General features: G+C 42.6%; 1 protein-coding gene across 1 annotated transcript in view; it reads left to right on the top strand.

Annotated features, from left to right (window-relative positions):
• The window catches only part of CHD1 (chromodomain helicase DNA binding protein 1), a 74,369-nt gene that overhangs the window by 44,868 nt on the left and 15,521 nt on the right, over positions 1–13,980 (top strand). Inside the window, exons 28-31 of the mRNA XM_019518215.1 lie at positions 311–433; positions 821–955; positions 3,978–4,241; positions 5,439–5,579. Of these exons, the coding sequence (XP_019373760.1) occupies positions 311–433; positions 821–955; positions 3,978–4,241; positions 5,439–5,579 (663 nt within the window). The remainder of the gene's footprint in view (positions 1–310; positions 434–820; positions 956–3,977; positions 4,242–5,438; positions 5,580–13,980) is intronic.

Genomic DNA, 13,980 nt, shown 5'->3' with positions numbered 1-13,980 from the left:
ATCTGCAAGCTTAACAGTTGGTGGCTTGGCTTGGCAGTTGATGTGATTTGTTTTTCAAAACTCCCTATGTTAAAAGATGTTGCTGGAGAGGGAGCAGGGAATTAAGGTAATTTTAAGAGATTCTCCACTCTTTCAAGCACACTAGAACATTTTGCTATCTAGAATCAGAGTAGATCCAACTTCGTGAAGACTTTCCCCATGTTCATACTCCTGTCCTTCTGTCCACTGCTCCAGTCTATTTGCTATTTTCCAGTCTCGCCTTCCAAATTAGAGAAGTTATGTAAATATATGATTTTTTTTCTGCTCTCAGATTCTGCCAGATGATCCAGATAAGAAACCCCAGGCCAAGCAGTTACAGACTCGTGCAGACTACCTCATTAAATTACTCAATAAAGATCTTGCAAGAAAGGAAGCACAAAGACTTTCTGGTGCAGTAAGTGATATTTAGATCTTCAGTAGTAAAATATAGTAGTGATGTGCTTGTGGGACATGTTAGTCAAGCCTCTTCCCTGCCCCCCACACCCTTAGCCTGCTGCCTCCCTCCCTCCCCATTTGGTTTTTTCTACACACTTTTAGCCAAATTAACCAGCCCATTTTTGACCAGCTCACATGTTTAGAACATATAGGCAGTTTGTATTAGTTTGTATGTTCTCGTTATTGTCAGACAAACTCCTTTCTCCATTTGTAGTCAAACTGAGTACTTTTTATATCTGAATGCCAATTAATAAATGAATTTAGATTTAACATACAAACAAATCCTTCTCTGTAACTCACGGCAAGGTATTTCTGTCAAATCAAATAACGGTGTCTTTGTATTCAGGGAAATTCAAAGCGGAGGAAAATGAGAACTAAGAAGAATAAAGTGTTAAAATCTGCAAAAATGAAAGAGGAGGTAAAAAGTGACTCTTCACCACCAGCCTCAGAAAAATCTGATGAAGAAGAAGATGACTATAAGGTAAGCATCTTCATTTAATTTAAAAATACCTATTTTAGTGCTACTTATTGGAAATACTTTCTGTTGAAGGACTACATCTGCAGTTCTATTTGTTCCATGATATTTAGATGTTGATTCTTCACTGAATAGTTAAAATGTCACTCACAGAAAAGTGCTTTTATCATTTGAATCTTTCATATGTGTTCTGTGGTGTACCTCTTGTTAATCTTATGTAAATTAAATATGGAGGAGGAGGATTTCACTTGAATGGTAAAGAAAATATGACTGTATGGTTAGGATTCTGAATTACAGAATTCAGAACAGTTGAAATTTGTTTTTATTTCTTCAAAACAATAAAAATGGCATTGTCTGGTTTCAAGATTTTTTTTTTTTTAATGGCTTCACTGTCCTTGTGGCTGGAAATGAAAATTTAGTATAGTAGATGAATGTAAAGTTGAAATGTTTCTAGTTAAGGTATCACTACTGATTCTTTGAGTGGACCACTGGTAACTATTGTGGCCAATAATAACACTTAGCCCTTGTATATTGGGTTTCATCAGTATATCTCAGTGTTTAAATTAGAGGTTTACCAATATATTGGTTGCATAATGGATCGGCACCGATAACAGGAAAATTAACATTATTGGCTATCAGCTTTTTTTTGGCCAATAATGCCACCAATAAATGCCACGTGTATGCACACAGCCAGGAATGCAGCCCAGCAGCTTAGAGGGCAGCATCTGGCTCATAAGTCTGGGAAGAGAAAGGGGTGTGGGGGTAGTAGATCGAAGACTCCATGGTGAGGAAGGGAATGTGGCACAGGAAGGTGCCACCCAGCCAGGGCAGTGAAATCAGTCCCAGCCAGGGGCTACACTAGCCTCTTCCCGGCAGGAGGGCTGCGCTCAGGGTAGGCAGGGGCAGGGCAGTCTCAGCTGCATGAGGTGGGCGGCTGTGGCACTGAGGAGTGGCTATGAGGAATTTTGGGGTAAACATAATCCCCAAGCAGTGCTGCTGCTGCCTGCCCCACACAGCTGAGTCCACCCTGCTACCATCCAACCCCAAGTGCAGCCCTGGCCTAGCCTCCCCAGTGGGAAGAAGCTGGCACTGCCCTTGCCCCGAACCTGCAGCAGGCAGCCTGATCTTGCCCCGTGCACAAATCTGGGGGGCATATGCCCCCCCATGCCTCGCCCAGTGGGGCATTCTCCACATGCCCCTGACAAGCTGTCCATGGCTCCATCCTGGCTGGGCAGTGCCTGCCCCTGCCTCAGCCCTACTCCCTCTATCGCTATGGAGGCCTTGATCTGCCCCCTCCTTCCACAGACTTACCAGTAGGGTGCTGCTCTCCAAGCTGCCAGGTTGCTTTCCTATAAATTGGCTATCAGATTGCTATCAGCCAATAGAGCTACTTAATCAGTCATCAGTATCAGCCAAGAAAATCTTCATCGTTGCACCTCTAGTTTAAATATGATTAAGGAATGCCATCTCTATTCTTCAGACAGGAAATAAGTTACAGTGAGCTAAAGTGACATTTTTCTCTTATTTTCTCTACATGTCTTTTCATCAACTCCTAGTCCCCAGGAGAAGTCAGTAGAAAGGGAAGTGTAAGACTGTTGTCTATTTAATAGATTAACCAGTACAAAATCTTAGGTGGAAACTTACTTCATCTTAAGCCAGGCTTGAGATTAACTTAAATTGATTGGGAATCTTTTTAAACCTTTTAAATAACAACTTTTAAAATCTTTTTAAATAAGAAACCTTCAATCTGAAATAAGTGTGTCCACACAATGATCTGCGTTAGTGTATCTAATTGGTAAAAATATTAGTTAAAACGAAACATGTTCAGCTCTCTTCTGTAGACCTGGAATATATTTAAATAGACAATAAAAATGGAATTAGACTTAAGAAGCAAGAACTAGACTTAAAAAGAAGAGAGATTACTGAAAGTATTAATTCTTTAGTTTTAATATTCCTATATGTATTTCTGTTGAGCACTTTAACGTATAAGCGGCAACTCAGGCGATGTTTAAAGCTTATTTACTATTTGTCCAATCTGCTGCAAATTAGAGAGAATAACCAGGTTATTGGATTGTCTAAGCAGCTTGAGCTGCTAAAAGGTTTTCGTTTGTTTGTTTTGTTTTTAAGGTAACAAAAAAATCTAAAACAAAGGAATCAGAACTTCACTTGTCCTATGCCAGATGAGTATAGGACTTCACTTGGAGCACTGCAGGGGGCAAAGTTGTCCGTTCATTCAACTTGTGCCACCATAAAAATGTTGATGGTGGCACAAAGTTGACATCTGTTTGCACCCTAAATAGTGTACTTTTGAGCACATTCAAAATTGTTGTAGACCATGGGCAGGTGTCCGTTTCTGCCTAGGAAGACAGCAGGCTGTCAAGATGGGGTTATTTTAAAGCTGGCCAGGAACTGGGTGGTCCCAGTTGGTACTTTGCTTGGTACTGGTTCCCTACTCCATGGGCTTTCAAATTGTTGCCTGCTTAGCTGGCCAATATGGGTAGCATTTAAAGCTGGGGGAAGGTGAGGGAAAATATTCTCTAAGGACTGGAATCCTCCTAGGCCTCTGGGAGGGTTCCTACCACAGAAGAACTCTCTCTTGCCTGTCTTGCCAAGCAGCTGATTGGCAGGACAGGGACAGAGTCTCTACAGGTCTCCTTAACAGTTTGTCCCTGGGGGGCCAGTATTTCTTCCCTCCCTCCCTCTTCCTTGAAGGGAGAGTGGGAGAGTAGAGGAGTGTGGGCTATTCGGTGTTCTTCATAACTGAGAGAAGCATATGGCCATTCAAGTTAGGAATACTTGGTACAGAGCTCTCCTTCCCCTGGCTCCAAGTGCATGTCCTGAGCACTAGAATCTGTTGCAGTAGCTATATCCTTTTTTGGTTTTAGATTTTTGTGCACTTTAGAGATATTAAAGCAAATATAACAGTCTACATCAACTTTGTTTTCTTTATATTACTAATATGATCATTATAATATTTTTTAACATGGGAATCGAGTATGACGTGATATATTGTACTTAAATATTGCAGGATGAGATCTCTTCAGTGAAACATCCAAATAAAAAAATAAAAACAGAAAAAGAAAATGAAGAAAAGCCTGAATCAGATATTGGTGTAAAGAAGGATACAGAAGAAAAGAGAGAGACAAAAGAAAAGGAAAATAAGAGGGATCTGAAAAGGGAGAAAAGAGAGAAAGAGGATAAGAAAGAATTAAAAGAAAAAGAAGCAAAAGAGAAGAGAGAGAATAAAATAAAAGAGTCCACACAGAAAGAAAAAGAAATAAAGGATGAAAAGGTAATTAAGTTAGGTTTCTTTCATCTTTAAAAAAAAAATTCTGAGGTGGCTTTTGAGATGGTCATTATTGTATATTATTTTTTTTTTATTTTTACTACTTCCACCCAGAAGAAGAGAGAAATGGTAATGGTTTTGCAACCTCAGCCTATACTGGCAAGTTAGCTGGCTGATGGTACAAATAGTATAAGAAACTTGTGTGCTCCTTTCTGTCCCATTCCTAGGCAAAAAGGCTAAGTACAGACAGTCAAAAAGCCCAAGGCTGAATCGATTCAGTCTTTGCAGGTTAGTCTAAACTGCAGAAGTTAAACTCAGAAACAACTGGACACATGTTTGCTTTTGATTCAGGAAATGCAGCCACACGCCTGCAGTGGCTCAGGTCAGAAGCTGTGGGGTGCTAGAGCATGGCTTTTGCATGTAGTCAGCATGGGCTGTGTGTTTGCTTCCTCTTCCTGCTGCCCCCAAGGGCGGTGGGATTTTCAGTCCAGTATCATAGCAGCAGGACTCTGCAGGGTTGCTTATTGCTTCCTCTTCCTGCTTCCAGGTGCCTCGGGAATTTGTAGTCCACAGTCAGAGCCAGCCCTAAGTTTCAGTAAGTTTAGCAGGGCAGGGCAGCTCTGTACTTTTAGAAAGAGCAGTTTAACCCCCCCTCCCTATCCCTGACCCTGGACCCCAGCTTTGCTTCCTGCATTTGCCTGGAGGGGAGCAGTTTGTGCCTCTCCCCCCCACTTGTCTCCCTGCTGCCCCCCTTCCGTGTTGGAGCAGATGGCACAACCCAGCCCAGGGCTTGAAAGCTTGCTGGCATGCTGGGGGACTGTGATTTAACTTGAACCAGGAAGGGATCTGGGACCAATTTGACTCAAATCAGTTAAATCTCATACTGCATTCAACCAGTTTATCCTAAACCAGTTTTAGCCATTTTCAAACTGGTATATGTGCGCTGAACTTCTGTTCTGTTACAGGTTTAAACCAGTTTCTGATCACTTAAACCAGTTTGTGTAACATCTGTCCCTAGCCCTGATCAGCCAAAAAGGAGAGGGAAAAGAAAAAAAAATGTAACCAGTCAGTGTGTATAGTAAAGAAAATTATCTTGTTATTAACAGATTACAATGATTATGGTACTGAGCTGGTTAGTTATGTAATTCTAGGCCTAGATTATAATTCCCTTATCAGATCTGTTTTTTCATGTTTTACTTGCAGACAAACGAAGTCAAATCTGAAAGTAAAGACAAAACTAAGAAAACACTTTTAGCAGATACTCCAGTTCACATTACTGCAAGTAGTGAGCCAGTTCCTATATCAGAAGAATCTGAAGAACTGGATCAGAAGACATTCAGCGTAGTAAGTCTCTTACTGTTAATACTGATAGTAAGGAATAGAATAACATTTTGAACTAAAATTGTTTCCATGTATATAGTTCACTTCCTGAGCCTAGTATTGTGGTACATATTATCCCTGTCAGTGAGATCCCAGAGCAGTACAGGGAAGAAATGTCTATGTACTAAAGGTTTAATTCTGTCTTTAGGCAAATAAGCATAACGCACAAAATTTACTATTCACAAGCCTATTTTTCTTTTTTTTGCCCCGTGTGTACACCCCATTACTTTTGAGCTGTATATTGAATATGGATTCTTGCATTCAATTATAGCTTGTTAGGGGATGTTATGACTATCAGTTTGTAATCTCCACTGATAGTCTAAATATTTGGGGATGATATAATCTGTAACATGAATGTTGAAAATGTATGTCCATGTAAAAGATGATGACTGTACCATCGTAGGTCTCTGTCACCAATTGTCAATTAGTATTCTCTCCAATTTAATCTCATCTTCATAAGTGAAGTTCTGCAAATGCTGAGGGAGCTTTGGCCTTGCCATCCATAAAACAGGACTCTGTTCAGGATGGAGTCAGGGATAGAGATTGTTGCCATTGTTTGGGATTAATAGCTGTATTGAGAGGTAGGATGCCTTGTTCATTCAAATCATCAGATAAGATTAAGCCAAGGCCCCTGTCACTGTGAGGGAACAGCAGCTAGCTGCTGCAGCAAGCAGCTGGCCATCAGTGTCAAGTAGAAACCCCTGTGTGTGGCTGGGGAGTCATGCACAGGAAGGGTGGGGCTTTGGGGCATATAAGCCCAGTGATTGAGACCCAAGATTCCCCTACTCGCTGCAGGGAGAGGAACTCTCAGGAGAGAAGAGCCACTGGAGACAAGACAGGCAAGCACCCAAGCCACCCAGGAGAGCTGGGATAAAGAGGGCTCCAAGGGAGGTATGGCTTGCAGGCAACAGTGAGGGAGACTTTTTGTTTTGAAGCAGCTTGCTTGTGTTTGTTGCATTTCAAGCTTGAAACTGGAGGGACTGGATTATGGCTACAGGGGAGGTATGGAGGCCTGGTGGGGCACTGCAGACAGGCAGCCTAGCTTGGGGTCAAAGACCTGATGGCTGACGCAGCAAGCAGCCTGGCCTGAGGCTGGGGACCCAGAGGGCTGAAGGCAGAGACAGTCAGGACAGCCCAGCCCCTGGGGTCAGGGACCCTGAGCACTAGCCCATGGTGCATGAGGCAGAAACCAGGGGCCCAGAGCACATAAGTGCAAGATGGATTTGGATCCAGGAGCCAAGGTGCAAGGCAGTGGACATTCTGGCTGAGGGCTGCAGCGAGTATAAAGGGGCCAAGGCTGGGAAGGCTGGCATTTGGCATCTGAGAGCCAAAAGCTATACTGGAGCCAGGGAGCCCCCTCCAGTGAATGTGAAGTAACATCTGCGAGGCCTGGGCATGGCTACAGGGGAGGAAAAGGGCCACAAATATAGCCCCTAAGGCAGCTTGTGCCCCAAGGCACTGATGGGGCCAGAAGGACACAGCTACTGAGTAATGGGGCAAGACTCAGGCCAGCCAGGTACAAGGGCTACCAGCTGGCCAGTGTCAACAAGGGTTCATTTTGAGACCCCAAGGCAGTCTCCTTTAACATAATAGTACCATCAAGGCATGGCAGACGGAGAAAAGAGAGGGTCCCCAAAGGAGCTTGACTGGGGAGGCAGGAGTCATGTGGGCCACTGGGGGTGTCACAGTTGCCCCTAGGGTACGGTTCTGCTGCAACTCCAAAACTGTTTTAACCCTGACGGTCTTGCTAGCAATTTCTGTTTTTCTATGTACCCCAAAAATAAAGGGTTAATGTAAAGACTGTGAAAAAGTACTTGTGGGTGCAGTATGTTAATTGAATCTTAATATTAAATTTGCATGTTAATTGAATCGTTAAAGCTGATTTATAGCACAGTAGAACAGATGCAGAAGTTACAAGTTTTATCCGTCTTTACTCTGTACACTGTACAAATGGAGACTGATCAATATCCATACCCTACAACCAGCATGTTATTTACAACTGCTTTTACATTCAGGTCATTGAGTGTGAAGCAGGCATGGCTAGCCTGTAGTCCTGGTACCATAAGAGGCACAGGCAGCCTCTGTGTGGTACCCAGCAGACTGAGGAAGAGACAGGTAGCACAGCAGCAGATAATGCAGGAAGGAAAGCAGCAAATTTGGCAAGGATCAGGAAAGGAAGCAGAACTGCAGATAAGCAGGGGAAAGGGAACAGAGTGGCACTTGGGGAAGGGTGCAGGGCTAATTTGTGGCACACCTGCCAAAAAGTTAACTCCAGTGATCTAAAGAATTCGTATTGAGGTCACCCTAAAAGTAGAGTGTAGTAAGAAAAATAGGTGCTAGGAAGTCAGTAAGCTTATTTATTAAGAATTTTTACATACCTTCATTAAAGGCTGTACCAATTAAAACTTGTTTGAATTCACTCACATCAACAAAGAGATATAAACATCTTATTTACTAAAATAGAAAATGGCTGATAATAAGATGGCCTCCCAATAATTAGATTCTGTATATAACAAATTTATAAATTTTCGATAGTTTTCCAGGTATAGAAGCTAAATATTTGAAGTTTGTCTTGCATGTGTCCCCTTCCCACTGCAACAGCAGGGAAAATCTGGGGGGGGGTCACGTAGCCCCTTTGTTCTCTATTTCCTCCCAACTTTTCCCCCTAGCAGGCTCTTCCCCCTCTCCTTGCTATCAGATTCTGCTGTCCCTGAAGACATGGAAGTGAGGTACAAATTTGAAAAAATGGTCCTTGAAATACACATAGCTGTAGTAATTTTCATATAGTACCCATATGCTTAGTTCATCCAGAATTAATGCATGTTGCCTTTTTTGCAATTGCTGCAAGTTTTAGCACAGGTACTCCATAAACACGCTTTTGAGCAGCACTTTGGACCCTGCTCATACATAATACAAACTATGCATGATATTAGTCCAAAGCCAAAGGCTTGTGATTTACCACACACACTTCATTGGGCTTAACCAGCGTCAAAAGGATGTCAAGCCATGGTGACCCCACAACTCAGCACTGCTCAGTGTGTGTGTGTGTGTGTGTGTGTGTACTGCATATATTCCCCTACAAAGGATCCATGTGCTAATTACTCCCCAAACTGGGTGTTCTTGTCACGAGCCATGGGATGCTCCAAAAATGTATATGCAAATGAGGTGTAGGGCAATCTGCTCTGGCTTCACCTCATGGAGGGCAGGGCCACATTAATAATATACACCAAGCTGAGGAGACAACAGAGAGATTCCATGTGAATTGTTTGGGGCCCCATTTGGTGATGTTTGCCAGATATCAAGGCTGCTGAAGAAACAGGAATCATTAGAAATGGGAAAGAAAGGGATAGTTCAGCTGCAGGAGTGAAGAGGAAGTTGAAATGTATGCGGGGTAGTGGCTCACCATGACTTGAAAAAGACAGTAGTGAGGGGGACTGCACTCAATGGGCACTTCCACGTGTCTTATTCAGATAAGCTGAATTAAGCTGTCCTTGTGATAAGTTCAGATCAGCATGTTTGCTCAGTGTGGGCTATTTTGGCTGCATTTAATCAACTTCAGGGTTTGTTTCCATTGCTGAACACGTGCCACTTTTGGCAGCAGTTTAATGATAGTGTTTAGTGAGTTTTCCTTGTATGCAATTACAAGATGAGGGGCTTTTTTCCCCTTGCCAATTGCAGGAAAAACCTCATCTTATATTTGAGTAAATACAGCCGGTCTGATTTAGTCTAATATATGCCTCCGCACAATTTACTTGTATGGCAAGTGATGCAGTAGATATTTTTTCTTCTTTTTATTAGATTTATACTGTGTTATAAAGATCACTTATCTAATGCCCTAGATGCCCTTGATAATTTCTTAAAAATACACCAAAATAAAGCTCAGTTGTACAAGATCACTATAAGTTTATAGCAACAACATAAACAACTTAAATTAGTGAACCTCTCACCCAAGTACATGTCCAGTCTTACACAACACTCACTTCTTCATGAGCTGGCACAAAAAAGTGTGCATTGCAGCATGCCCTGACATCTAATTCAGGTTGTTAGGGATGTGAGAGAGTGTGTATTCTAAAGTCCCACAGTGTCAGATAAGAACATACGGGCTGCATCTCAGATATCAAAGGTGCTTCAGCTGAATTGCCTTTACCACCCTAGCAGTATTAGAGGGACAGGGGAAATCTCTGAGAGAGGCAGATGGATCCCAGCCTGTTTAGAAGTTTATAAGACAAAAGCAGCATCTTAAAATCAATCCAGTAACAGTAGGCAGCCACTGTAAATTATAGACTAGTTATGTGTATGAAAAGAGATACCACTCAATAAGTGTGTGTCTAATTCTGTGCCAGTTACAATTTGCAAGTATATTTAAGCATTTTCACTCTGAAGTACATTGTTATAGTCTAAAATATTGCTAACAAAAGTATAAAGCAGTTGAAAGTTCCTCACCCAAAAGAAATACATCTGTGTGCTCCATAGAAAAAAAACAAGATTTGCTGTTGCTCCTGTTTGATCTTTTGATAGTGGCCTATCTGTGAGTAACAGCTGGGTTCAGGCACATTTTTATGAACTGTTTTCTCCTGGGCTATAAGTAATCAATTTATGACAATGGTCATAAATTGATTACAACGGCGATAAGTTGACTGAGAGTAGATTTAGGCTCGACATCTGGAGGCACTACTTCACAGTCAGGGCGGCTAGGAGCTGGAACCAACTTCCAAGGGAAGTGGTGCTTGCCCCTACCCTGAGGGTTTTCAAAAGGAGGCTAGATAATCACCTAGCCAGTGTCGTTTGGCCCCAGCATTCTTTCCTGCCCATGGCAGGGGGTCAGATTCGATGATCCGCGTAGGGTCGGAAGGGACCTACCAACCGTGTTTTAAGGCAGTAGGAGTCAATCTTTTTTGCAGGTATGCCACAACTTAAGCCCTTTACCTTCCCCAAATTACACTCTGATCCCTTCCCCTACCTAAGCTTTCTGCTCCCTACTATATCTGCTGCTTTGCTCCATGATCCTTCCCTAACAGAGAGGTTGCCCATGCCACGTGTGGCACATGTGCATGAGCTGACCTCCCCTGTTTTAAGGCTTTAAAATCCATAGAACTTCTCATGTCCTGAGAGTTAGACATATGCTTTCATACTTTATTGAATTGGTACCCCTGGAATGGTGCACGGGAATGATATTAAGCAATTATTACTCTGCATTGAGGTGCTGGCATGCAGATTTCCCCAGACTTCTGTTGCTATCCAACATGTTTACGTTGACCTGCTAACATAAGCATTTTGTGCTGTTTTGCCAACAGTATACATATGACAAGTACTCTTCATTTGCCTTTTTTTAGATATAAGTAGTGCAATCTTTGGCTTCCCAGGACTAGAACATAAGTAAAAACAATTTTAATGCGGCTCATGTTGGACAATAAAGTGTGTTTTGGTAGATTGATGTAAAGGTTATTGGTAGCAATGGTGTGTTCCCTTTAACAAAGGATGTGTAAGATTATTATTTTGTCAAGGTGGTTTGTAGTCTGACCTGTCATGGGTTTCCACATAGTATAATGGGCAGGGATGCTTCTTTCTTTTGTGTGTTGGCTAGATATTTGAAAAAAAATTACTTTTGTTGTGTACCTGTCATTTATCTTTGTCACTTCTGTGCTCGATTCCTGCAGTATATTCTGGGCGAGGGGTATCCTTGAGGAGTGCTTTAAACCCATAGCTTTAAAGTGGGCATGCTTGTTCCCTCTGATTAGGAATTAGCTTCCTTTTATAAATCTAATAATTGACTTTCAAGGGTATATTGAAAGTCAGGTTTTTGCATAAGAAGGTGAATGGATGATTACAGGGCATGTGCTGTTGCTTCATTTGAATTGATGCTTGTAAACATCTTTTATTTCAAGAGATGTATATGATAAAGTGTATAATACAGGATTGAGTTATGGATGCTTCAGCAAGCTTCAATGATTTCACTTCTAAATTAGGATGATAAGGAATGGGGTAAAGAAAAATACAGCAAAGATGGTATTTTGGCATATATTTTATACCTTTGCTCCCCAAAATGAGGTTGTAGAAGTTGGAGTGTACATTGTATCTGAGAAATACAGATTCCTCATGGGTCCAGAAATTTGGCAACAGAAGAGCAATGGCAACTAACGATGCCCTCTGGTCCTCCACTGCCAAATTTCTGGACCTGTAGGAAGTCCACCTCACCCCCCCACACACACACCTGGATAATATGATGCTGCTCACCAGCTCTGGCTAGAACACAAGGTTAGTCTGCAGCTGGACCCGCTGTGATGGCTGGAAACCCAGCATGTGGACCCAGACCCAGGCCCCCAGGACAAACTCAGTATGTGGTCCTAGACATGGCACCCTCAGATGGACTGAGTGTATCCCCTATCCAGCACATGGGGGGTCAAGGCTTAGCTCTCTAGCTGATAATACTAAGTTTCTCTGCAAATAAGTTTTGTTTTGTTGTTATTAATGCTTTTCAGAAGCAAGATACCTTGCATATGCAGGAGCAGGTTGTATGTGCAAAAATATGGTACCATTCACCAATATGTACAAAAGATATTTTCTTAGATAACAAAATAATACTGCCTTATTTGGGATATTGGATCCACTTTTTGTCACCCGGTCTCAAAGGGTAATGAATAATTAGAGTTCACAAATTGCTGACAAGTGATTAAGAGCATGGAGAAATTCATATGAACAGAGTGGAAACAATTGGGATTATTTTCCTTAGACGGCAGAAAAATAATGGAGGAATAATATAAGTATACAAAGTACTAAAAGATGCCTAGAAAATAAATAGGAACTTCTGTTCTTCTATTAAAATGAAATGTAGTCTGCAAACAACATACTGAAAGACTCCAGTTAAAAAATTGATCAAGCTTTGCTTGGATGGTAAAAGTTTGGTATAACCTCACTTAACATTTTAACAAATTCCTGTCTTTGGTACATCTAGCCTTTAAATGGTGCTTTAAAATATCTTGTTATAAATGTACTTTTTTAGTTCAGTTAGCCTGGAATCAGTTTGGGATTTAAACTCAGTCCATTGTTCTCGTAGCCGGAACAATTGGCAGAATTATAGAGACTGCTTTAAACTTCCTGGTGCGGGTTCTGCTCTCCTTCTGGTTGCACTGAGGTGGAATTCTACTCCATTTATGCTTGATTTTTTTTTTGTTCCCTAAAGACCAGAATAATACATGACTTAGGGAGTAATCCTGCTTGGAGGGGCAGGGAGGGAGGGTCAGCGTCTCCAAGTTAATCTTGTACCAAACGAATTTAACAAGTATTACTGTCCCCTATGGGTGCGTCCCTACATGCAAGCATGTGCGCTTGCAGCAGCTCAAATAGAAGTGGTGCAGATTTGAGCCAGGGCTTTTTGCCTCAGTACACATGCTTGGACATGCACTTTGTTGAGGAGCAAATTGTGTCAGTTGGGACAAAATAGCCCTGCCTGGCTCCTCCTGGATCTGTAGCCAGGGGGACCTAGAGCCCAGGCCCAGCACCTGTGCTGTACCCAGCAGTATAAAAAGCTGCCCTGTCCTGGCTCCAGCAGTATAAACAGCTGTCCTGGCAAGTAGCTCAGGGCTACTCGCTCTCAGGAGCTTCTGGGGCCCAACCAGTTGGTACCTGGGGACACTACCCTTGGTGCCAGCTAGACTGCTGAAGCAACACTGAGAGTTTCCTGCACCCTGTACCCACTGCAGCAGCCTGACAATGGGAGCTGCTGCCTGGCTGTGACCTGCTGCACACCTGCCAGACCCGGATGGGAACTACACAGCCAGTAAAGGCATCTGCCCCTCTGGGTGAGCTGCCAGTGGGCTGTGGCTGCAGCATTGGCCTTTGTGTGGCACTACTACCATGTGTGCCTCTGCCCAACCATCTGGGCAGCTATCACCCAGAAGATGTTGTGGGTGTGGTAGCCTGCTTTGAAAGCGTGTCCTCCTCGCCTCATTTGGCCAGGAGGTCAGTCACAGCCGGCTGGGTCTGCGATGCCAGCTCTGAGCAGGTAGGGTCCTGCCACTGGCCCCCCTAGCAGGAATTCTGGTGTTCCCTATTGAAAAACTGAAAAATCCTTGTTTTAAAAAAAAAATATCTCAAAGTCACTCTGTAAAATACCCCAAAATCCATGTTCCTCCATGAGTAAAACAAAAGACCGCAATAAAGAGAGAGGGAGAGTGAGGCAGAGACAGCAATCAGTTGGGCAATGTTTTATTGACATATATCTACAGTGTTAAAGCAGTGTGGAAGCCTACCAGTGTCTCTATCATAATAATAAAGTGAACTCTAAATACATGTTTCATGAATACATGATACAGTTTGCTGCTCTCCTACAGGGGCTACGGCCCCCCCGCAAGGCCCACATGCCCCG

The sequence above is a fragment of the Gavialis gangeticus genome, unplaced genomic scaffold (genome assembly GCF_001723915.1).
Source record: "Gavialis gangeticus isolate Ggan-Ray unplaced genomic scaffold, GavGan_comp1, whole genome shotgun sequence".
Classification (NCBI taxonomy): Eukaryota; Metazoa; Chordata; order Crocodylia; family Gavialidae; genus Gavialis; species Gavialis gangeticus.
This window is presented reverse-complemented; position numbering and strand designations above follow the sequence as displayed.